The sequence below is a fragment of the Epinephelus fuscoguttatus genome, linkage group LG16, assembly GCF_011397635.1.
Source record: "Epinephelus fuscoguttatus linkage group LG16, E.fuscoguttatus.final_Chr_v1".
Lineage (NCBI taxonomy): Eukaryota > Metazoa > Chordata > Actinopteri > Perciformes > Serranidae > Epinephelus > Epinephelus fuscoguttatus.
In genome coordinates, this window is record NC_064767.1 from 16,954,033 (window position 1) to 16,978,520 (window position 24,488).

General features: G+C 40.2%; 2 protein-coding genes across 2 annotated transcripts in view; both read left to right on the forward strand.

Moving 5' to 3' along the window:
- The window catches only part of LOC125903622 (receptor-type tyrosine-protein phosphatase epsilon-like), a 34,278-nt gene extending 11,657 nt beyond the window's left edge, over nt 1–22,621 (forward strand). Inside the window, exons 3-21 of the mRNA XM_049600649.1 lie at nt 8,579–8,650; nt 10,051–10,147; nt 10,621–10,694; nt 11,136–11,272; nt 11,448–11,538; nt 11,698–11,774; nt 13,136–13,172; nt 13,289–13,386; nt 14,002–14,121; nt 15,197–15,360; nt 17,115–17,250; nt 17,453–17,602; nt 18,031–18,124; nt 18,479–18,555; nt 18,694–18,828; nt 19,068–19,193; nt 19,348–19,499; nt 20,491–20,626; nt 20,756–22,621. Of these exons, the coding sequence (XP_049456606.1) occupies nt 8,584–8,650; nt 10,051–10,147; nt 10,621–10,694; nt 11,136–11,272; nt 11,448–11,538; nt 11,698–11,774; nt 13,136–13,172; nt 13,289–13,386; nt 14,002–14,121; nt 15,197–15,360; nt 17,115–17,250; nt 17,453–17,602; nt 18,031–18,124; nt 18,479–18,555; nt 18,694–18,828; nt 19,068–19,193; nt 19,348–19,499; nt 20,491–20,626; nt 20,756–20,830 (2,043 nt within the window). The 5' untranslated portion in view covers nt 8,579–8,583 and the 3' untranslated portion in view covers nt 20,831–22,621. The remainder of the gene's footprint in view (nt 1–8,578; nt 8,651–10,050; nt 10,148–10,620; nt 10,695–11,135; nt 11,273–11,447; nt 11,539–11,697; nt 11,775–13,135; nt 13,173–13,288; nt 13,387–14,001; nt 14,122–15,196; nt 15,361–17,114; nt 17,251–17,452; nt 17,603–18,030; nt 18,125–18,478; nt 18,556–18,693; nt 18,829–19,067; nt 19,194–19,347; nt 19,500–20,490; nt 20,627–20,755) is intronic.
- A 261-nt stretch (nt 22,622–22,882) lies between these two features.
- On the forward strand, nt 22,883–24,129 carry gnrh3 (gonadotropin-releasing hormone 3). The gene is made up of 4 exons (XM_049600670.1): nt 22,883–22,889; nt 23,075–23,217; nt 23,422–23,502; nt 23,846–24,129. Exons 2-4 carry the CDS (start codon nt 23,080–23,082, stop codon nt 23,897–23,899), a joined length of 273 nt encoding a protein of 90 aa, XP_049456627.1. The 5' UTR covers nt 22,883–22,889; nt 23,075–23,079; the 3' UTR covers nt 23,900–24,129.
- Nucleotides 24,130–24,488: the final 359 nt, after the last annotated feature.

The following is a 24,488-nucleotide window of genomic DNA, read 5'->3' on the forward strand; positions in this document are numbered from 1 at the left end:
TTTCATCTTAAATTTAAAACCAACAAAACTTTTACTTATCTTATCTCACTTGGTACTCTAGTCCCAATAGTTTGTAGCTCTAACAGAGAAGACTGATCCACCAAACTCAGTAGATTTGTGCTGTACTGCTTTTCCACCATAACTGCCATACTCCTGCTGCTTTGTCGCTATGACCTTTCCAGCCTGCCTTTTTTATATAAATACAGCTCTCCCCTCTTTCTGCCCCCGTTAGCTCTTGCTGGTTGACAGGAAACTCATCCTTTCTGGTGCACCAGCACAGGACAGTCACCGCAGACACTGGACACAAAACTCCAGTATACTGCAAAATACAGCGAGCTTTCCCTGATGGCAGTAGAGGGATGATGTTTTTCTGTAGGCCGACGTGGAAGTTAGCATCAACTGGTTCTCTTGTCAAAAAGCCAATGGGATTTTTCCATAGGATTTTTAATTATTGCCAATAATAAGCTCTGTGGCAAACAAACGTTTATGATACTGACACGTTTTGTTCAGCAAGATAATCTTCACAAATGAATTCATGATTATTAAAGCCTGTATGCAAATGCCAGAGGTAAAAAGCTAACGTTGGGCTATAAACTAACTACACTACAGTTGCTTGACCTAACGTCACCATAACAACACTGTAAAGCCGCGTTTGGCTCGGCTTGATGTGAAGACGTTCTGTAGTCTCAATTTAACCACTTAATAGCAACCGCCTTTTTTAAGGCACACACAAGCTTCAGAGTTGACGAGTGGGGTATTTACTGATGTATTTTATGTTGTAGACCAAATGTGAAAGCCTCTTATGCTTGCGTTAACCACATACCTCATGTCAGGCATCTCACCAAAACCCATTTAAAAAACATACTGACTTTGAAACGAGGGAACCGCGAGTGGTAAAATGGTACTAATTTCTGGGTGTTAAGTCTCCCTGGCTCACACTATAAGCTTAGTCAGCATTGTGTGAACTTGTCTGGTGAGGGCTTGAATATGTAGCAAATATTCATTTATATGTAAAAGTCCTGCGCTCCAGCTTTAAATATTAATGTCATTCCTATCAACCAGCTGTGGCTTGTGCACAGTGCTAATTGGCAAATGTTAGCATGCAAGATGCTCAACTAATGGGGAACACGCTTAACATTATACCTGCTTAACATCAATATACTAATATTGCCATCATGCGGCATGTTAGCTTGCTGACGTTAGCCTTTAGCTCAAATCACCTCTGTATCTAAATGCCACAGTGAGACTGTAGGCTTGTTTTATTGCACCGTGCCCAGCATCATGTTTAACTGTGTAGTAAATCAAAGTGCACAGAAGATCATGTTACCCACATTTATGACACAGTATTTATTAAGAAAGATCAGATCAGCTGTTGGCTTTTTTAAATAGACCCTGTGACTGAACATCAAATGTATTATGATGGAGTGAAGAGCTGTGCAGTGCATGCTGGGAGAGGCTACATGCAACCCTCAGCAGGATCAGCAGCTATAGATAATAAATAGATTGTGATGTAAAGGCAGGTTTAAGCAGGTAAGGATTTAAGATGGAGTTAGATTTTATAAATGAAATGACACATCAGCTGAGCTCATACATGTGCGGCATGAAAGCAACACACTGTGTTAGTGCTGGTGCCATTTAATAGTGCCAAGAGCTACTGATGTAAAACATGCATGATTGGCAGTGTTTCATTTTTTTTTTTTTTTTTTTTGCTTTTTTCATCCCCACTCTAATTTGCACATTTTAAAACTACCTTTAAAAATGACCACAGTAATTGCCAGCTGGTTCCCATTGGCACCTCGTTGCAGCACCTCGGCAAACGTGTAAACATTGTATTGTTCATGTTTCATCCATATGCTTTGAGGGAAAAAAAGATGTAAGGAAGGATTGCTGAGCAAGCTACTTATTGAGGTTCCTGGCTGTGAAGTTGAAATAGATTGGCAACAAGTATGCGGTTGCAATTTATTGTGTCGTATTAAACTAGTGCACCATGACAGCACATACTGAAAAAACCTGTGGTGGATTAGCTGCCACAGAAGGAGGAAGAATAAAGATCATGAGTCATACAGTTTTAGCATCAGGATACACACAACTAACCTTATAAAGTTCAACTTGTGATATGTGAACTGATGATAAAGCAGCTCAGTTCCTGTTTCAGACTTGCACAGTATTGCACAGCTGTTTCTCTCTTGAATTCGCACGTTTGTCTTCACTCATCTTGTCACGCTTTTGTCCTTCAACCATGCAGAGTAGTAAAGCAGCATTATCTTAATAAACCTCACTCACAGATTCTGACCTATCAGATGATGCCTGATTGCAAAGGCTCTATCTGACTGGCCAGTTGAAGAGTTAACAGCATGACACATATGAGACAGAAAAATAGGCGCTACAGACATAATGTGATTTAATAACTTACTGTATTTAAAGTGCAATATGGCAGTCTTTTATTGAGCGAGTTAACACCACAATGAGGATAAAAAGGATCTTGTTAATCCCCATATGATAGCAGATTTAATGTCCCAGAGGCTGTGAGATTATTTCATGTGACAATTCAGCTGCAATCTATAGCTATAGTAGGGGAAGCTGCTTCGTTATTGAATTTAAGAGATATCTGTAGATGCCCTTTTTGTCACGGTTATAAAAGGATATGTCAGCAACCTCCATCCAGAGTTTTATGTTGTGGCAACAGGACGTTTAATAGACCTTTTAACGAGTAAAATTCTTCTCTCTTATAAATGATATGAGGTCAACAGAGGTGATACAAATCAGCTTGAGGTGACTGGATCTATTAGCATATGTGTATCCATACTTGGCCTGAAACCAGATTCTGATTCTGATCTAGTAAGATATTTAAGAGCTTTAATATTGATTTAAAGCTGCTGTCGAGCTACTTAACATTCAAGACTTTTTACTTTTTATGGCATGCATTTGAGAGATGAGGAGCGTGCCCTATACAGCACGTGTCTTACACAGCACGTCAGTATTGTTCCCTGTGGAGAGTGCATGTAATTCATTAAAATGAGGTGTTTAACAAGGCCAGGAGGTCAGCATGAAGTCATGTTATTATGTTTTAAGTATTTAGAAATTTGCACAAACATTCAGAGAACCACACTTGGATGTATTTGTGTTGTTAAATACGAGCAAAGGAAAATCTGTCTCCTGGTCGTTAAAGGTTAAATCTGTAAATACAGTCATTTTAAAAACAGCGTGGGGAAAAAATCTCACCTGGGTCAGTCATATTTTTATGCTCCTGGTTGGAAATGGATAATAGATCGCCTTCCCCTGCACAGTTTGGTTTGAATTAATGATAAACAGGAGTGGAAAAGCTGCAGGTCTGGCAAAAGGAAAAGACACATCTCTGTGGCGGGTGTTTCTATTTCTGATGTCTATTTTCTGTGAGTCTCGCTTTCAGGTTTTCATGTGAGAGCCAAGGTGAGGGAGATGTTGAAGTGAAGCAGAACAGATTCATTTCAGGAGGCTGCGAGTCTTTGAATTTGAGAGGTGCACAGTATATATATCACTGATTTCTTTTCTCACCGAGGGTTTTTTAGGTTTCCGCAGCCGGCTCACATTTAATGCACAGTCATGTGCTGATCTTCATCTCGTCTCTGTTCACAAAAGGAAAGCGGATCGATGTTGAATAATGCATATTTGTGCTCGAAATACCCTCAAGGTTCAACCGGCATGTGATGCATGCTGAATGTTAGCATTGCATCATGCATGGGTGGGATGATTTGCTTCTGCACTCCCAACTCAACTGATGCGGTATAATTTAATTCCCTGCCAACATGTATGTCAAGCAGGTGCGGGAGGTTGAAGCGATCACCTTGTTGTCAGTGTTTCATTAAACAGACAGAGAAGCAGGGATCTGGAATGAATGATGAAATAGCTGGTGGGGATGGCGAGGCCAATTATACCCGAGCATTTTTTCTGTCCTTGTTTAAAATGGGTCTCTCCAGCAAATCCCTTTTCTTATGAGGGTCAGATGATGTCATATGCTAATTAAGATATATAAATAGTATATTGTAAATGGCATGAGCCATAATGAATAATGTGTCATAATGACTCATGGCACATTTCTCGAAGATAAATGTAGATTTTTAAAGATATGAAACATATGACCTAAATTAGCAGAGAATTAGATCGTAATGAGAGACAACAGTTCATGTCATGTTCTGTCAGAGTCACCATGACTTGGCTGATCTCTTCCTTAAAACAACACCACACACCAATGCAACTGGACTGGACAGCCACAAGAAAGGTTCACTGGCTGAGATCAGTGCAAAAAATGTCACTTCATTCCGAACATCCATGCACAAAAAGAAGGGTGCTCAAAGTCCAAAAAATAATAAAAAATAGTTAAAAACAGCCGCAAACGTTTCAGTCAATAGTCAAGGACTGTAACGATGTGCAGTCTCCTCTGCAGTCATTTCTTGGTTGTCCATTATAGCGACACACACAAGATACACTTTTTGTTGCCCTAAGTAGGCGTAGTTTCACACTTACCTTAATATCACACTTCCCTTAAAACAATACAAATGGGGCGTCGGTGGCTTGGTGGATAGAGCGGCTGTTGCTGCAGCGGGTCCAGCCTGTGGCCCTTTGCTGCATGTCATCCCCTCTCTCTCTCTCTCTCCCCCTTTCACACTTGGCTGTCCTATCCATTAAAGGCAAAAATGCCCAAAAACATTTCTTAAAAAACAAAACAAAAAACAATACAAACAAACTGCAACAATTTCACGATTTAATGTTTAATTGTCATATCAGCATGATTGATTGGACTATGCCTTAGTGAACTCACTTTTAAGCCCTCTGAGGCTGAACTACAAATATTAAGACTGTGTTTGTAATCAACAACTTTTCACTTTTAAAGCCTTTGTTATGTAAAATGACTAGGGTTGTACCTAATGTCATTTTTTTACATTCAAAACTTCTATCGAGGTTTTAGAATGACGCAACACATATTCAAGATTCAAGATTCAATACTTTATTGCGATGTCGACATGTCGATAGGAATTTGTTTCAGTGGAGCTCCACGCACTGACAAAGTAACACTCATTCAATATGTTACACAATAAAATAAATACATAAAAATAATATCGATTGAAGCAGAACATTTTGTTAGATGAAAACATGTTGTGAATTTTGTAAATAATTACTTGTATCTTTTTTTCAATCAATTTTGACTTTTGGACTTTACTCTAGAGTTATTGCAAATGTTCCACAGGCACCACTCGAATCTACCTCTACAAATACTGTAATACTAATAATGTTATTGTAGCCTAGGACTTAGATGAGGGACTTACACAGTTGCACAGAATCCCTTTACAGATTTCCTTAGTTAAGGAAAAAATGTTAGCTCATGTACTGCATTGAAAGAGTTACAGCAGTAAAAGTTTGCATGGTGATTCTTTGTTTGCTTGGACTCACATTTGTGATGCCTGTTATTGTCTCAGAGAGTCGGCCTGCAGTTAGGTAGTGAAAAAATGGCAGACGAAAAGAAGACAGGAAAACCAGGAGGAAAAGATTATACTTATGTATCCAGTGTATCCACTGGTTTCTCTGGTTGCAGAACACTCTTCTCGGGGTGTGTTAGTTTTTCCTCCTTTATCACTATGAAGTCGGTCATTTTGCAGTTAAGCTAGAGTCAGAGGTACCTTAAGTTTTTTCCTTTTTTAACCAAGACAAGGAGAAAACCACAAGTGCTAAACAGGACATTTCAAGGAAACCTTAAGGAGAAGACTTAAGGGTGTTTTGTGCAACCGATTTTATCATGAGGAAACCTTAACTCGGACTTTACGGAAGATCATATCTTTATCTGCAACTGTACAGACATACTGGGTTTGAACAGAGTAAATAGGCATGCAAAAAAACAGAACAAAACAAAAAGCTGTGCAGCATTCAATAATGCAACAGTAATACATTTTATTTATAAGTGCTTTTCAAGTCACGCAGTTTAAGTCAGGACACTTTACAAAATCAGATAAGACAGTCAATACCTATCAAAGATAATGGTGGAAAGAAAAATGATAATGAAAGTAATAATAAAGAGCAACAAAAACAGTTACTGAATATATGAACAGATAAGGGAGTAGATTCATAATAAACACATTAGGAAGCATCAGGAAAGGCTCATCTAAAAATGTGAGTTTTGGGTTGATGTGCACTGGTGCAGACATTTTGAGGACCTTAAATCACCATGAAGTTTTTTGCTGAATGATTTTGTCAGTAACACAAAAACTCTTCCTCCCTTTGGTCTGAAAAGGAAATGAAATTTGTTTTATAGAAGAAAAACTTTAGAAGAAATGACATTACACTCATTTGGCCGTCACTTTTGTATAAAGTGTTTTACAGTAAGTGCATTGAAGCGCCATGAATAAACTAATAGATGTAAAAGTACGGTGTCCTGCTTTCCCAGGCAATAAGACACTGCTATTTCTTCCTTTGCTGAGTGTGCTCTTCAGTTGTTATTAATTCCCTCTGTTGGCCAGAGGGCCACATTGCAGCACATTCTGTATCAACACATATATTTTTGTTTTTACCATTTCCTCTTTTTCTCTTCAGCGAAACAGGAAAACTCTCAATTTAGATCTAAGTTATCATTTTTTCCATTTAACCATGCCACTTAAAGTGACAGTGCATTTGACATATTTTTATATTTCCTCTCTGTTCCTTCATTTCCTGGCTATACGCTGTGTATACTATAGCTGCCAGGAGATGACAGATATGCAGCGGCCTGTGCAGTGACCCATACGCACAGCATGCCTTGCAGCACAGGGCTGTAGGAAGGGTCCGTGTGAGTGAATGTGACTGTGCCCAGTGGGGAAGAGTGGGGAACAGGTGCCGACACTGTCAGCTTGTTAACACTGGGGAGAGAATTGGCTCCTCCGATGAAGTGCGGCACATATGCAACACATAGCCTTTGGCAGTGGGACGTATGTGCAGGCATGCATACATGTGAAGAGGAGAAAGGATGTGTGAGTGTGTGTGTGTTTTGTGCACAGGTTCTGAGACGTTAAATGTGTTTATTGGGAATTTGATTTGTTTGCCCAATGATTATTAGCATAAAAAATAGACGTCTGACTGCACTGTGGACATTGAATACATTAAATAAAAGCAGTTTTGTTGAGCTGGTACCACCATGATTAGTAACCCTGATAAGTGCGCATGCTTGTCAGCATTCTGGGTGTTGCACTGTGTGTTACTGCTGAGAGAGACTGTATAATGTGCAAAACACAAAGCCCCTAATTTGGTGTCCAATAATACTTTATAAGTTTCGACATAAATTTTGTTTTGAGCACATTGTTAGAGCGTTATTATGTGGCTCCGTTTTCTACAAAAGCTTTGGGAGATATAGTTATACGAACCCCCCTAGGGTTATGTGCAAGAAATTCTCTCAAACATCACAAATTAGGCCCCTAGATGACCCATTTCTAGAAGAACTAAATTGACACAATGAATTATTCCATCCAGTCTTGTGGCCTCTATAACGAGAAGGGGACTTGGAACAGAGGATAAATTAGGACACTCAATTCTAGCTTCTCTCGTTTATTCCATCAAAGCCATTTAGGCAGATTTGCCCCGTTCGCCCAATTTATTCTGTGATTTCTTACCCTCTCATTTGGAGGACGGGGGGAGAAAAGAGGGAAAATGAATGTGAGTTTGGAGAAATTGGCTGCTACATTTTGGAGATAATAAGACACAAGGATAATGTGTCAGAATCGATTTAATTCTGGTTTAGTTGTGAGGAACTCGACACATCCTTTATCTTTTGGAAAAGACACTGGCGGAGCCCTGCCCCAAATAAATCACTAATAGCTGCTAGCTATAAAGTAAAAGGGGAAAGTGAGAATGTTGTTTAGAATAAAATGATGGTTTACAGCAGAGGGAGGGAACGAGAGAGTCGGTGTGATGGAGGGAGAAAAAAGGAGAAGCTGCAGTAAAAGAGGAAACAACACAGTATAACCAATATAGTACATATGCTAATTCTTACACTCTTTAAGCCTGTTTATCAGCATCACTATTCCACTGGGGAGGAAAAGAAATCACACTTACAGTATGTCCACTGTATTTAAAATCAGCTACGACATTGAGGAACAGCGTGCATGTCTTACTGTCAACCGTGCGGGATGCTTTGCCAGGCTGCACAGTTCTGTACATCAAAGACAACACAGCAAAATGAGATGGCTTCTAACAAATACTGCATTGAGCTCAACTCAAGTGTCAAATCCGCAGGGTCCACGGGGGATATGGTTACTGTCACCTGAGGGTTAAAGCCTCCTCGCTGGTTTGATGTCTGAATATTAGGTTATTTGATATGCTGCTGCTCTTTCAAGTCAGCCTGGCAGGACAAGACTGCGAGCAGATTTCCCACAAGGACTTTAACTGCTCAGCGGAGAGACAGACATCACTCTCAAGCCCCATCAAAGCCGAGCTCTCCTCCCTCTGCCCTCTGCATGCATCACTAGGCCGCAGATGCTTTTCATATTAATTTGGCGCCTTCTAGTGGAAGTATAGGAGAATTACATCACTTACCCTGTTTTTCTTTTTCAAGTGACTGTTGTGTGTTTTTTATCCACAGTGACAATGGTGTTGTTTCTGATTGGGATCTCTATTGCTGTGAATAATTCATCCCATGAGAACCAAACTGCAGGTAACTGTTGAAACGACTTAAGAGCAATTATACAACATATGGCGAAGAACAGATGTTAGAGCGAGACCATGTAACTTTTGGAGGAGGATGACAAATTTTTCTGCATACACATGAAAAGTTGAATTCATTAGCATTAAACAACACACTTTAATACGCTCAGTGATTTTGCTGCCACAGCCAAACTCGGTCTGGTATAACCAGTGCCTTATGGCACAATAATGTTAGCTAATGTTAACAAACCTTTAACCATTACTGCTGTGCAACTGATGTCAAGTCAGTTTGCTGACTTCATGACTCTTCTGTACTTGTGCTGCTGATATATTCCTACAGAGGTCACCGCTCAGCAGAAGTTACGTAGTCCTGCTTTAAGAGTTGACATTATGGAAAATATAGATTCTTGCAAAGAGTTAGATTAGAAGATGATGGACACTATGGCTAACAGCTAGTTATCTTAGCACAAAGATTGGACATGAGAGGAACCAGCTGCCCAAAGGTAGAAAATCTGCTCCTCACCGCCTCTGAAGCTCACAAATAACATGCTTCATATTAAAGGGACAGATGATACGAAAACAAACCATTCCTTTAAAGGGACAGTCAAAAATCAAAAATACACATTTTCCTCCTAGCTGCAGTCCTATTTATCAATTTAGGTTGTTTCGTTGTGAGTTGCCAAGCGTTGGAGATATTGGCCGTAGAAATATTTGCCTTCTCTCAATTATAATAGAACTAGATGGCACTTGGCTTGTGGTGCTCAAAGCACCAGTTAAATACATGTGAAAAACTCAACAGCAATGTCTCTTAGCAGAAATCACTACCCCGTTCCTCCAGATAATCCACAGACTTTGTTGTGAGCAGTTTTATGTACGATCTATTTTTTCTGAACTGCATAACACCCACCAACCGTATCACTGCGCAGAAGGAAGAGTGCATCTACTCATGGACGAGAGGCTCGTGCTCGTGATGGCATGAGAAGTAAACATTAATGGTGTGACGTTAGCTAGCTCAGTGGTACTACGTGAGTTAGCAGTAGATGCACGCTTCCTTCTGCGCAGTGATACTATAGGTAGGTGTAGTTCTGGAGAAAGAAAATAGTTCCTCCGTGAAACAACCAGGTAACCAGGTCATGATTTCTGAAAAGTGACCTTTCCGTAGAGTTTTTTCAGATTTTTTTTCTGGCACTTCGAGCACCACAAATCAAGTGCCATCTAAATCTAACACATGCAAGAGAAGGCATACATCTCTATATGGCTATATCTATATCTCACACCAAAATAATGATAAATATTGCTGCAGGTAAGAGGGAAATGTGTATTTTTGATTTGGTGTATCAACTGTGCCCTTAAATATCAATAAATTTGAATCTATTACAGGGTTAAAACTATCACTGTGCTTCTCTGCAGAAAACCCCACCCATCAGGGTGCTCACGTGCTGCCCTCAACACTGGTCATCTCACTGCTTCTCATCATCGTTGTCCTGCTGACAATCTACTGTTTAAGGTGAATAAACCTGCACACACACAACTTACTGTATTTGAATCTCTGCTTTCTCTTTTCTCTCTTTCTCTACCTTTCAGCATGTGTGTGAGCATAAGAGAGAGTGTGTCGGGTCAGGGCATAGGGGCATCTGGGTGGGGGTGGTTTTGGAAACAGGCTGTAAGCAGTGGCTTATGGGTAAACAGCTGCACCTCAAGTAAGACAGCAAACAAAAACAGCTAGGTCAGGTCAGGTCACAGACACTCATTCACTGACCAGCCAGTTCAGACCTCCTTTTTCTGACGACATGAGGAGGAGCAGCTTTGCCTCGCTCGGATGGTTGATATTGGTTTTAGTATTTGTTGTTTGCTTACCGTATGTGCTCAGCAGCTCTGCTCTAGACATCGGGGTTAGATTATTTTTTTGCTTTCTCAATACAGATATCTGCCCTTTATTTTCTCTGATGGCCTCTGCTTCTCTCTCTGTCATTACTGTAGGTTCAAAAACCACAGGAAAGCTCTGGTTACCTCGGTGGACAAAAAGATTCCAAATGGCTTCTTGGAGGAACAAGGTACTGTTGTGCTGTACTCAATATAACCAGCAGTGCATGAAAATATAATATAGCCTTTTACTTTTTATTTCTTTTTTATTTTAAGTGCAGGTTTACATTCTTTATAGACTAGGAAAATTTCATGATCTGAAGTCCAAGGTAGCTGGAAAGGTTTTGGAAGGCTCTTGGCTTTCCTAGCACGTAGGGAGCCATATAAACTTTCACTTCAAGTAGAAAATAAATATATTAACGGAAAGGCCAAATTCTGAGTTAAGACAGTTCCATGCAGCAGCAGCGGCAGCGGCAAGTTTATGACTCAAGAAATCATTTCTGTCATGTACCCACAAAAGTAGGAGATCTTAATGGCCATCAGGCTTGTTTTTGCAGGTGCTATGAGAGCTTGTAATGTTCTCTATTGGGAAACATTAGCAGTCTGACTGCCGTATATTCCTTTGAACACAGGAGAGCAGACAGTGGTCCTCCTCCCCAGATCTCCCTCACCATCCAAGAGGTACTTCCCCATCCCTCTGGATTCACTGGAGGAGGAGTACCGGATACGCTCTGCAGACGATGGCAAGCTCTTCAGAGAGGAGTTCAATGTAAGCACGAGTTTGTGTGGTGCGGACTGTGCACTGCAGTCTGTGTCTGACTAAGATCTTTGTCCTGCAAGCATAGAACAAGTACAGAACATAGTAATAAAAATGTTATGTTGGTAGGCTGTGTACCCGTGGCTTTATTTCGATCTCATGAGGATTGGGGGTTCTTTCTTTATAGTCGCTGCCGTGTTACTACCACCACGGGTCTTTTGAGGAGGCGAGCAGAGAGCACAACAGAGAGAAAAACAGATACCCAAACATTTTACCATGTGAGTGAGGATCTATATTCTGCAGCAGGCAATATTAATGTAACCTTTAGACTTGCAGTTTTATTGATCTCTAAATCCTAAGGAAAGGTGATGTGGGCTGAATGAAAAATAAGAACCAACTTTATTTACAGGCTGTTTTTTTTCTTCTCTCTCCTGCAGACGATCATTCAAGAGTCATTTTAAGTCATCTTGATGGACATCTCTGTTCGGACTACATTAATGCATCATACATAGATGTGAGTCTTACTCGCAAAGAAAGGAGCTCTATGTGATATTCAGACCATTCATTAAATCAGCAAACAACTATTTGCCATATAAAGATTCAGTGGAGTTATGGCGTCCTGAGCAGAGAATGAAGTCACGCTCCCTCTGTGTGTGTTGTAATCAGAGCTTGTGCTTGTGCATGTTATTGCATGTGAGTCTCGGTGTGTATCCCACTGGCTAGCTAATCGCCACCACTTTGCGCTGCACTCACACGACTGTTACCACTGGTATCATGATGGCAACGTGGAAGCAAAACATCCACTCTCCGATTCTGCCCCAGTAAAAACCATGACCTCCATCAGCACTGTTGCTGTTGCTAACGCTGTTCATGCTCTTAGCGCACTGCAACCTCCGGCGCTGAAAATTGATGCCAATGCAGGGGTGCCTAAAACTGCAGTTCTTCAAATGGCCACTTGAGGCTGGCTCAAGAAGCGAGTCAATCCCTATAGATTGGTATAAAAACTGTTTTGGTCTTCATAGCTAATTTCAACATGACGACTGTGTGATGGGTAAATTTTTATATAACTCACCCCTTTACATTTTATGAAGGCTTAAAGTTATGCATAGTTAAGGGCAGGACCTCTTCAAGTTACTGTGAGTCAAGTCAGGCAGTTTTCATACACTGTTTGTTCTTTTTCCTATGAAAAATGATGCACCAAAACTTGTACATATCGTACATAATCATGAGCTAGTAATTCATGTGTAACCCATGTATTTGGGAGGGCTGTTATCCCTTGACCAGTACGCTGATGGGAGTAAAGATGGAAATAGTCCCCATAAAGAGGCAGGCTGGGGTTGAGGGTGAGTCACAAAACACAGGACTTTCCCCTAGGAGACTAGTATTCAGAACCGTGTGAACTTTGAGTGAACTTTTTAATGTGTTGTCACCGTGTTTCTTTTCGTAAACCTAACCACAGCAACTTTACTGGCCTAAACCTAACCTACGTAACTTTATGTTATGTACGTAATGTCATACGTGGGCCCTTAATTTGTTGGATATCATACAAACTGTTGTGTGAGGATACGTTGTTCAGATCCACCCCTTGTTTGTCCACAGCTCCACCTTCTCGTCCAAATTTGGTTAAAGAAACGGCCAAGATGCCAAACTCAGGTGTTCAAATTAAGAATCCACAAACTAGTGGGTGACATTACAGTGGCTGTACGTCCATTATTTTTATACTGTCTATGCCACCAGCTCAGCCACCTCCATGTTGAGAGCCGTGTGCAGACAACCTCCGAATCACAGATGCACTCTGAATTTCATATAGAGCTCCTATAAACTTTTATTGCAGATGGCTGTACTCATTATCATTAACACTATTTTTTCATGCAGGGCTTTAAAGAGAAGAACAAATTCATTGCAGCTCAAGGTAAATGTGCCTTTCAACTTGGTTTTAGTATTTTAAGTGATTTTGCACATGCAAGTTGAGCTGAGTTTATGACCATTTGTGTTGTATCTTTTATCCTTTTCTTGATTCTGCTTCAGGCCCAAAGCTTGAGACAGTGGCCGACTTCTGGCGGATGGTCTGGGAACAGAAAACAGCAACTATAGTAATGCTGACCAATCTAAAAGAAAGGAAAGAGGTTCGTCCATCTTCACTGCATTCTTTTAACGCTGCCAAGTAGGGCGTGTTATAGAATGGACTTATACAATCTGTATGCCTCCAATGCACCATTAGCGAAACCCTTTTGTATTCTCATGACCCAAAGTCATAGGCATAATTTATTTGACCCCTTTCCCAACTGAGAATCTATACAAAGTGTCACCCAGCAGATTACTTAGCATCGCATTAAATTTAGCCTCAAAGGGATGATCAATTGAGAGCTCAACAGCCGGTTTGATAGGGCAGAATAGAGGCATTGGGGATCAATGACGGAATAATTGTTGATAAGATCCTAAGAGGCTTCATGATAATTAGTCTGAGAATCTAGTTAATGAGTTGAAACGTCACCGTGAAGATCTTACTGACTGACAGAGTCGCACAAAGTCCCTGTGATTGCCTTTGGATTGGATTGTGAAATACACACGTCAGATACACGTTTCTGTACGTACACATAGGATACACACAACAGATGCTGCTCGACAACCATCTGATGCCTAAGTTACAATGAAGATACTGTTGTGTGTTTGTTACAGACATAAATTTGTCTGAAAGTTTAAGAAGAATAACATCTTTATTGTCATGTTTGTCTTACCAGGACAAATGTTACCAGTACTGGCCAGAAAAAGGCTGCTGGATGTACGGGAATATCAGGGTGGCGATGGAGGACTTCACCGTACTGGTGGACTACACCATCAGAAAATTTTGTGTTCAATATGTAAGTAGAATATGCCAATCTACATATCAGAATATTAATAAAAGGGCTAAGAAAATGCATTTTTAAAGCTCATTAGCAGCAGGTTGTATCATTTTTAAACTCGCAACTGAGTCCCCTTTGGCAGCATAGAGCTTGACTTCCCTCACAGCACATCAGTAAAAATATAATTATACTATACAGCAGGAGTAAAGGAAACATTTATCCAAAAAAATGACTCGAAATGAAGACAAACAATGCTTTTATTGCTTTTATTTAGACATACGCAAGCTCTGAAATGATGGTGTGCTTTTTTGTTCTTAATAAACTTCTTAATTGCTATAAAATCTATAATCATAATAGCTAGATTCTTATTAAAAATTAAACATATAACAAAGCTGCATTGAGATGGTGTAAAAAACTAATGCTCCCTATGGAGAAATTTTAGTAAACTATAATAGGGTGCAAAATATAATAAATAAATGAAAACCAGTATGGAAACACATTAAAGAATATTAAAGGATATATGTAATAGACACAGCGTGGCATTATCAATATGTAGGTGTATTTAACAGACAGTAAACACTTTGCTAATGTCTCATCTTTAGAGGCTGGTGCTCGCACATGATCTGTGTTCCTCTTCCTGCCGGGGTTGGGTGCCATCTCAGTGTACCGCGAAGCCTTCGCATTGCAAAAATTCACTTTGTTCCTTTTTCCATTTGAAGCCACAGAAGTGCAGATATCCTCCTTGACTCTGTGAAAACTGTGACTGTGCTGTAGCGCAGCAGTACAAGCTCACAGGCTGAGCGCTTTTACATTCGGCTCTCTGAACACTGAGCATCCAAGTGTTCGGGAGAATGAAATTACGTTCTCCTGAGAGAGCATTCATGAGACACGAGAGCGAGGCGGAGGCAAACCAGTACACATGTTTAATAATTATATTCTGTCACAAGAAGCAAAATGACAAAAAAATACAAATGTTCCAGTTAATTTGAGGTTAGTTTTCCAGTAGGCAGCAGTTTTTAGCTGACTGATTTCCGTCTGCACAGAAAACGTTATTCATGCACGGGTATAAACTTTGTGTGTCTTTGCTTCACAGCAGGGCAGTGATGGTCCCCGAGCTCCACGGCTGGTCACCCAGCTCCACTTCACCAGCTGGCCAGACTTCGGGGTGCCATTCTCACCCATCGGCATGCTGAAATTCCTCAAGAAGGTCAAGGCTGTCAATCCGTCATATGCTGGACCTATTGTTGTGCACTGCAGGTAAAGTGTGTAGTATAACAGAAGCAAGAAAACAAGAGTCAGAGTTGACGCAATTAATTATTAAGGAGAAGAAAACACTGTTTAAATGAAGATACAAAACTAAGATATGCTATGTGAATAAATCAGCAGAGGTTAAAGGTAAACTTCTTCATAATTTGATAAAGTTGCGATGGTAAATTCGAGGTAGAGGTAAACTTAGGTAAAATGTATAAAAACTAAACTGCAGCTCGTTACAGGGAGATGAGTAAAAGCACCAATAAACACGGTATGTGCATATGTTTGTCTGGCCAATCAGCGTAAAACCTCACCAAAGGAAATCAGCAGCCGACTGTAGCAACTGCTGCAACAGGTGCTCGGGGAGAGGGACTGTTGTTCTTGAATGGGGCCCATTGAGGAGGCCTCAACACCCCGCTGTGGAATCCCAGCCCTGAGCTCCCTGAGGTGCCGTCTGCTGAAATGACCCTTTTAAATCTATTAGGAGTGTGTTTGGGCTTCAGAGGTGAAGCACTTTTACACATGCTTGAGGCTGTCCACAATTGACGTCTATGTTAAGAAGACAGGGATAGCTCAGGGTTCAACCTAAATGTGTTTTTTTTGCTACTTGCCTGAAGTCCATTTTTACTTTCCTCTATACAAATTGTTCGATTTGCTGTCATGTTTGATTGCTATTTAAAGTTTTGTCCACATCCTCTAACATCACTCAGCTAAACTCCCGTCTCCAGGATAATTGAAATGCTCACTTGTGCTTCAGCTTTTAACGTTTGTCTTTATCTGGCACCATTTTCTTTCAAGCGCACAGTCCGAGTTTACTCTCTGATTCGTAGGTGGTTCATTTGTTGATTTGTCTAGCATTGTGACATGAGACAGCAGTGTTTGGGTGAAATAAATGGAAAGTTAGCGCCACAGGGAGACAAACCATAAGCGAGTTGGCGCCACTAGTGAGACTAACATCGTTAAGCGTTGTTAAGCAGTGCGCCAGGACTAATGAGGAGTAATAACAACAATAGTGAGCGCTATAGTTAGACGCCACTATCACTGCTGATCTAAATTGACATGTTGTCTTCTCAATATTGCCAGTCATCATAGTTTGTGTTCACTTTGCTTTGCTCCAACAAAACCAGTATGTTGGCATGGCTACCATCAGTGTAGCTAGGTTAGATTCAGTTAGATTCGTTGGTCTCTTGTGATTGGTTAGGGATTATTGAAATCTCCTCCCCCATGGAAGTGGACGCAATGTCAGACTGAAGAAACAGAGTGTTTTCTAATAAACAGCACATATAGTAATTTTGTGATCAAAAATGATCTGAATCTCAATTCTGAGGCTGTCCTGTAAATACATTTGCAATACACAATAAATATAGCTAGCTATAGGCTCACTCCTTAGCTACTTCCATAATCAGCTCTGGAGAAAACAATATGTGTATATGTAATTTTTTTTTTTTTTACCACCAGCCTGATCGGGCAACAGAGTTGCTAGATTCACTAGCACAATGTGGCATTTTACTTGCCCAAGCAGTCAGGCAATTCTTATTGTTGAGCCTTATAACAAAGCAATATACTGTATAACAAGAATGAAACAACATTTTTTATATCATGTCTGTTATTCTGTGGGAGAAAAGCTCTGTTGTTGCTGTGGTTTTATTTGTGCTTTATAGATACAATGTCATATAGAGTTCTTACCCGACACATCTTTCTTTAGTAGCTGCACTTTGTTACTGAGAAGACCTTGCGCCTCCTTGCTTGTGTTTCCACAGTGCCGGGGTGGGGAGGACTGGGACGTTCATTGTCATTGACAGCATGATCGACATGATGCACATGGAACAGAGGGTGGATGTCTTTGGCTGTGTGAGCAGAATACGAGAGCAGCGCTGTCAGCTCATCCAGACAGATGTAAGTGTTGACCCTCTCCGACCTGTTGTACCTTGGACTGACAGCTCAACTCACTGCTCTGGTCTCGTCTTGGCATAAACAAGCGAAGACATGGAAAACAACCACGTCTATGATACGAAAATAGTGGGGAAATAGTTTGGCAAACTAAAGCTACTACTTCTACCTCTTCTGTCTCCTTGACTTCCTCTGTCTTCCTCCTCAGATGCAGTACTCCTTCATCTACCAGGCTCTGTTGGAGTACTATCTGTATGGAGACACGGAGCTAGATGTGTGCTCTCTGGAGGGCCATCTGCAGAGGCTTCACAACACCAGGGCTCCCCACGACAGGCTGGGCCTGGAGGAGGAGTTCAGGGTAAGAAGAAAGAAGCTCACTCTTGAACATTTCAGTCAGTAATGAATCGTCCCCATCACCCTGCGCCCTGCATGAGTATGTTTTCATGGAAAACTTGCCCAGGGTGCCACTCTTGGCAGTAGTAACATAAATAACAATGCTTTGAATCAACTAAAACTTTATAAAGCACCACCATCTGCCACACAGGATTTACTATAGCTTGGTGAAAAATTCTCATTTTTACTGCAAAGAGTCCCTCACAGTTCCCTATACACTAAATGGAATTATTCCCTACTGCCTCTTCTTCGTCTTATCTTCTTTTCTACAAGTAGGATATGTTTGTCCAGCTTCTGTGTTTTGACTTGTTGCATTTTAGTTACAGTTTATTAGCACTGCACTGCCAATAAACTTTTCAATCGTGTCCTTTCACTCCATTTCCCCCCCTTTAGAAGCTGACCAACGTTCGTATAATGAAGGAGAACATGAGAACTGGAAACCTTCCTGCCAACATGAAGAAGAACCGCGTGCTTCAGATCATACCATGTAAGGACTGCTCCGATACTCTGAACACTTCCATAATACATCACATCCAAGTAACATCAAAGTATCACACTGCTGCTGATTTTATGGATGCCATACACAGATATCTGGCTAATCAGTCCATGTCTGTGTGATCAATGGCATTTAAATATGGCTTGTATCTTGACTTAAAGTTGGACAGGGAAGCCTGGGTACAACTTTTTTACAGAGAAAACCGATACAGGCTGTGGCGTGTTTGGCCTTAATAACACAGCTAAAGTTTTACTTAGCTGTTATTTTTTCCATCAGCCTCTTCAAACTTTTATTTTATTAGGAATCACTTGTGGAAAGTTTCATTTTCCCTTTTTTCTTTTGCAGATGATTTCAACCGAGTAATACTCTCAGTGAAAAGAGGACAGGAGTTCACCGACTACATCAATGCCTCCTTTATTGATGTAAGCACTCCCTCACGACCTCCTGTATAGATTTCCCATAGAAGTATATATAAAGCTCATTGTTTCCTTTACAAACAATGCAAAATATTATGTTTGCTGCACTCTCAAGTGTTGTTTACCGGATGATCTGCCCTCCAGGGCTACAGGCAGAAGGACTATTTTATCGCAACCCAGGGCCCACTGTCTCACACAGTGGAGGACTTCTGGAGGATGGTGTGGGAGTGGAGGTGTCATTCAATCGTTATGCTCACCGAACTCAAAGAGAGGGAGCAGGTACAGTATGGTGCTCTTGCAAAAGCGCAGGCTGAGAAGTGGAGTTGCACATTTAAATCTTTTTTGTTTCCACTATTTCATTTTCTGATTTCACTTGTTTCTCATCCTTGACAGTCTGTGTATGTATTCAATGGATTTATATTGCCTTTGTGGTGCACACTGAAAGTATAAAAACAAAAATAGGACATAAATCAGTCAAATGAAGCCTAATTGTATTTCCATCTGACCTTTCCAACCAGGAGAAGTGTTTCCAGTATTGGCCATCAGAGGGCAGTGTAACATTTGGAGATTATACTGTGGAGCTGACTGGAGATACACAGTGTGAAACCTTCACTCTCAAAGACATGGTGCTCACCTACAGACCAGTGCGTATATTTTATTATAACATTAAAAACCTTTAGAATATAGAATTTAAATTGACATATTTGCCTCTTTGTTTTTGTGCTTTAATTATTTTTTTTTCTATATATCCACTATTTTATCTGTGTGAAAATAACAGTAAGCTGTCCATCTCACCAGGAAAAGCAGTCACAACACGTCCGACACTTCCACTTCCACGGATGGCCTGAGATCGGAATACCAGCCGAGGGAAGGGGGATGATTGACATTATTGCCGCTGTGCAGAGGCAGCAGCAGCAGTCTGGAAACCGTCCCATAATTGTGCACTGCAGGTGAGGAACTTCACTTGTGCATCCTCAGACGAAAAATCACGTGCAGTACATCGTGTTTAATATTTCTGTCCGCTCATGCTTTTAATTCAACCAATTTCATTTTCACTGCGCTTTTATCACCTGATCACCTAAATCTCTCGGAGCGGTATTGGAAGGAATTTCATTTTTACAGATACATTTTTCTTCCCCACAAACGTCTGTTACAATAAATTCTACATTTTGCCTCAGTAGACCTGGTGTTCTATGCCTAAACCACTTATGTGATCCCTTATAAAGACTTAGCTGTGAAAGCTTTGATCAGAACCCAGCTTCAGGTGAAGTGATTCTAAAGCAGCATGCCCCTGTGGGATTGATCCAATCCACTGATTCACAGTCAATTAAAACCTCTCAAAGTGAAATCTCCTCTGACTCCCACTATGATTAATCTGATAAGATGAGCTAACGACAGGAAATGGTGTCATCACTCTCTTCTATTCCTTCATCACCACTTGTCTAAGAAGGGCTTTTTAAAGCTTTTTCTCTGCCCCTGGGAAATGGGGCTAACCCGTTGCAATCCCCAACGTCTCTCTACACTTCTCTTCCGAAATCGCACATCACTCTCGCGCCCTGCTCCCCATCTATCTCTCTCTCTCTGTCTTCCTCTCTCCATCCCACCATCATTGTAAACATTGACTCAGTCAAACACTGAGCTTCCAAACTGATTAGTGTTAGCGTTTGGATTAGCCTCTCTTTAAGTGAGGATGATTATTAGCACTATTACACAAAGGTCACCTTTTCCCTTGCAAACTTTTTTTTCATTCAGATGGAAAAAGGATGTGCTGTTAAGATTACAAGAGTTTCATTGGAGAAGTAGTTAGTATTTCAACTTTTCTCCTTCTACTTCTGAGCTTTATGTCTAAATGTAATTCTCCTGCAACAAGTCCCACCATTTCCCATCCAGTGTGTGCATTATCTGATGTGACCACTGATGGTTTTGTCCTTTATGTTTCAGCGCCGGTGCAGGTCGGACTGGTACCTTCATTGCCCTCAGTAACATTCTGGAGAGGGTGAAAGCCGAAGGCCTCCTAGACGTTTTTCAGACAGTCAAGAGTTTACGCATGCAGAGACCACACATGGTTCAGACTGTGGTAGGTGGAAAACGAGATAATATCAAACCTGCTGTGCAAAATCTGTCAGCTTATTCACGTTTGTGTTGTTTGGAGCCGTTTCTGCACATATCTAACACTCCTTTTTCCCCCCTCTGCTTTTCCTTCCAGGAGCAATACGACTTCTGCTACAGAGTGGTTCAGGATTTTGTTGACATTTTCTCAGACTACGCCAATTTTAAATAATACCTGTCAGATACTGCTCTGTGTACTTCTGTCAGATTAACTTATGCATTTTTTTCTGAATGTTGTTTTCTAAAGCAAGCTCTTTTTACATTTTGCACTTGATTACAGATCTAAAAAATAATTGTAACATACTGTATTATAATTGAAAACATCTGTGCTCCAGGAGAGTCTGCCTCTTCCAGGAAGGCTTCATCTTTAACAATGTAAAATATAGAAATTAAAGTGGGTTATTAATGGGTCGGTAAAAAATAGTTTTATGTTGCCAGTGCAACATGGTGAGGGTGAATAAAGGAAATATTCTAAGACTGTATTCCAACTTTATCTATATAAATAATGTATATATAATGTAGTATGTATTGCTCACTACCTGAAATGCATCATTAATGTGTTGTACATGCATTCTCTTTTATTTCTGCTTTTGTTTGTGACCACGATGCCTGTGGTTTACAGTCGTCTTGTATTTTATGCTGTCCTCTGAACATGTTTGTTTGCTACGAGGAGAATAAATTGTGTGTTTGATAAGTAAGTTAAAATGATTAATGCTTTTGCTAAAACGATGTTCTGTCCGACACATGCGAATAATATTTACGATCGACCTTTAGCTCAAACAAAAACACGAAACTCGAGCTACATTTCATTCCTGGTAGAAGCCGCAAATTACTTCACTTCTGTCTGTGAATAACTTAACAGCTGCTGCCTGTTGCAATTTTATTCAACTTCACCAACTTTCTTGTGTTGCCTGTGGCAATATTACTTAGTGGATTGGTGCCTGACGCTGCAAAATGCAATTAGCCCACATTGGAACAGGCAGAAAATAATGTATTCCTGTATGACATGAATCCAAACCCATCATTCTTATAGATGTTTCAGAGCCAAATATTACATCCATACATTTTTATACACATTAACAAGCCGAATTTACACGTGCATGTTTGCATAAAGCAGTGCCATATTGATCAGACAGTCGCTTCTGATCATGAGAAACTTGTCACCGAGTGACACAATTTTAATATAAGCCAGATGTTTATGTTTAGTTTAATATAATAGACACGTTTTTGGAGGTGTATTGTTTTTGAATGGTGGTCTCCTGTAAGGGTCATCAATTCATTGCCTGGTCAAAATGTACCATCATTTTAGTTGCAAGTAAGTGTGTAAGAAATCAAGGAGACTGCAGAAATGTGTGTTTTAATGAAAGAGCTGATAAGACATGCAGTTAAACTTTGTCTGGGATAGTTAAAAAGCATTCAACCAGCACTCAGCCAAAATATGAAATATGCACGCACAGGCATTTTGACATATTTTGACTACTATACTTAGTCTTAGTTTCATATTTAAACAAGGAAACCCCAGCATTGCTGTAAAATCAAAAGCATATATTTTTGCAAGGCTTCTGCTTACTTCTTTGTAGAACAGTGAGCTCTGAAGTCTTACGTTTGGGTAAAGAACTTTCTTACTGTGTTTGTACTTCCACTCAATCGTAAGATGAGTTTACTGTATACATGACACACTGTTCATTTTGTTTATTTCCTGTACATAAATTCTTGTTGTCATTCACTGATGTTTACTGCATTGTTGAGTTCATTTTAATGTATTGCCATGCTGAAAAAACGAGACGTACTGGGCAGTGACAGTGAGGCCTTGCAGCTGATGTAACATAAATGCACAAGCATCTCGTTTCAATGATGTTTCTGCCTTTTGAATCTGTACGGATTTGAACAACTATTTGTTTGCTAAAAGCTGATTCCAATAAATTATAGATGGAGAGAAATGCCAGATTTCATCTTAATGTCGTCTTTTTTGTCTGCCCCCCTACACAGATGCGTTCGATACAAACACAATGATGTTTGTAATATATATTTCATGCTGTATGAACCCTTGTGGTGATGCCAGCATATCTGAGCACTTAGCCAGCTCCATTAGTCGTATTTTGTGTTCCATTAGCCAGTAAATGTGTCACACCTGCAGAGAGGGGATTATAATCCTGACAGCAGTCCTCTGCAACACCTATAAAAATCCCCGTCTGGCTAATGCACCACATGCAAACAAGGCAAATACAGAGGTGAGTCAGTGCTCAATGAAGTTTGTGCAGTGTTCATTAAGTTAGAATATTGCCACTCTTATTAATTACTGTCGAAAATGCTGTTTGCTAATGTCGGGCAATGCTTTATAACCTCTGGTCTGCGAGCTGTTAGAGAGGAAGCTGTGACATTATTGTTTTTATTACAAATTTGGCTTCCTCTGCAGCTCTAATGGAGGCAAGCAGCAGAGTGATGGTGCAGGTGTTGTTGTTGGCGTTGGTGGTTCAGGTCACCCTGTCCCAGCACTGGTCCTATGGATGGCTACCAGGTGGAAAGAGAAGTGTGGGAGAGCTGGAGGCAACCATCAGGGTGAGTGATTTTATTTTTATGTGGGCGAGAGTACAGTTTCAGGAAATGTGGTGTCTTTATGAAATTTGAAGCTAAGTTTAACAGAAATACTTGGTCAGTAAAGCCTCACTTTCTTTTCATACAACGCTGTAAATGTTCTGGTGGTTTCAGATTTTATACCAACCCCGGTTTCATCTTCTAAAATCTCTATTTTATTGTACTTAGATGATGGGTACAGGAGGAGTGGTGTCTCTTCCTGAAGAGCCTAGTGCCCAGACCCAAGAGAGACTTAGACCATACAATGTAGTAAGTGCTTATTATACATAATTTATCACCAATGTCTACTTCAATTGTACAATATTAATGTACACTACACCACTGTGTGCCATTGTGTTCCAAAGCAGCAATGACAATATACAAACTGCTCAATGACTGTTTTTATTTTTCCCTTTTTGCATGACTGAATATGTGAATGCTTAATTTTATCTTTTTGAACGTTGGCAGAATGTAACGCTAATTTGCTCAGACTTGTTTGGTGTCCTACTGTGTGTGTAAATATATATAAATAAAGACTGAAACATTTGTTAGATTAAATATTCAAGCAGCAGATCAAACCGTTAACTGAGATTTTTAATTCCAATCTGTTCAGATCAATAATGATTACAGTCATTTTGAGCGAAAGAGAGGGTTGCCTAATAACTGAGGAGAAACGCAGACTGTCTTTGCATCATCATCATCATCATCATCATCACCAGTGATGGACCGTCTGAGAGACAGCTTCAACACATCATCACATTTATCACACAGGTGTCAACAACATGTGTGTCTGTAACATTTAAACCCATTAAAAATTGTAATAAAGTTTTTGAAATCTGATTAAATGATGAAATCTTTAGTTCAGTGAGATTATCAGATTGTAATTTCACTCCGTAAATCTGGTCATCAGAAGTGAAATAATGCTTTTGAAATAAAAAATGTGATTTTAGCGCCTTCAAATAGATTAAATTGCCTTTGTAAAGCAGCCACGACCTACAAGCATGACAAACTTGTGACACAACAATCTTAGCATGACAACAGCTGGTGATTAAGCCAATTTATTAGAAATCAATGACTTAATTGAATTTGTTACAGTTTTGGTAATTCCATTTTCTGCCACACCAGTCATGTGCATATGTGATGTGGAAAATTACACCAGCTGATTTTTGTGTTCCTACCTGAATGTTAATTAGCCCCCCTAAACTGAAAGACACTTTCTGCTTGTGATGTCCACAACAGCTTTCCGCTAATTAAGG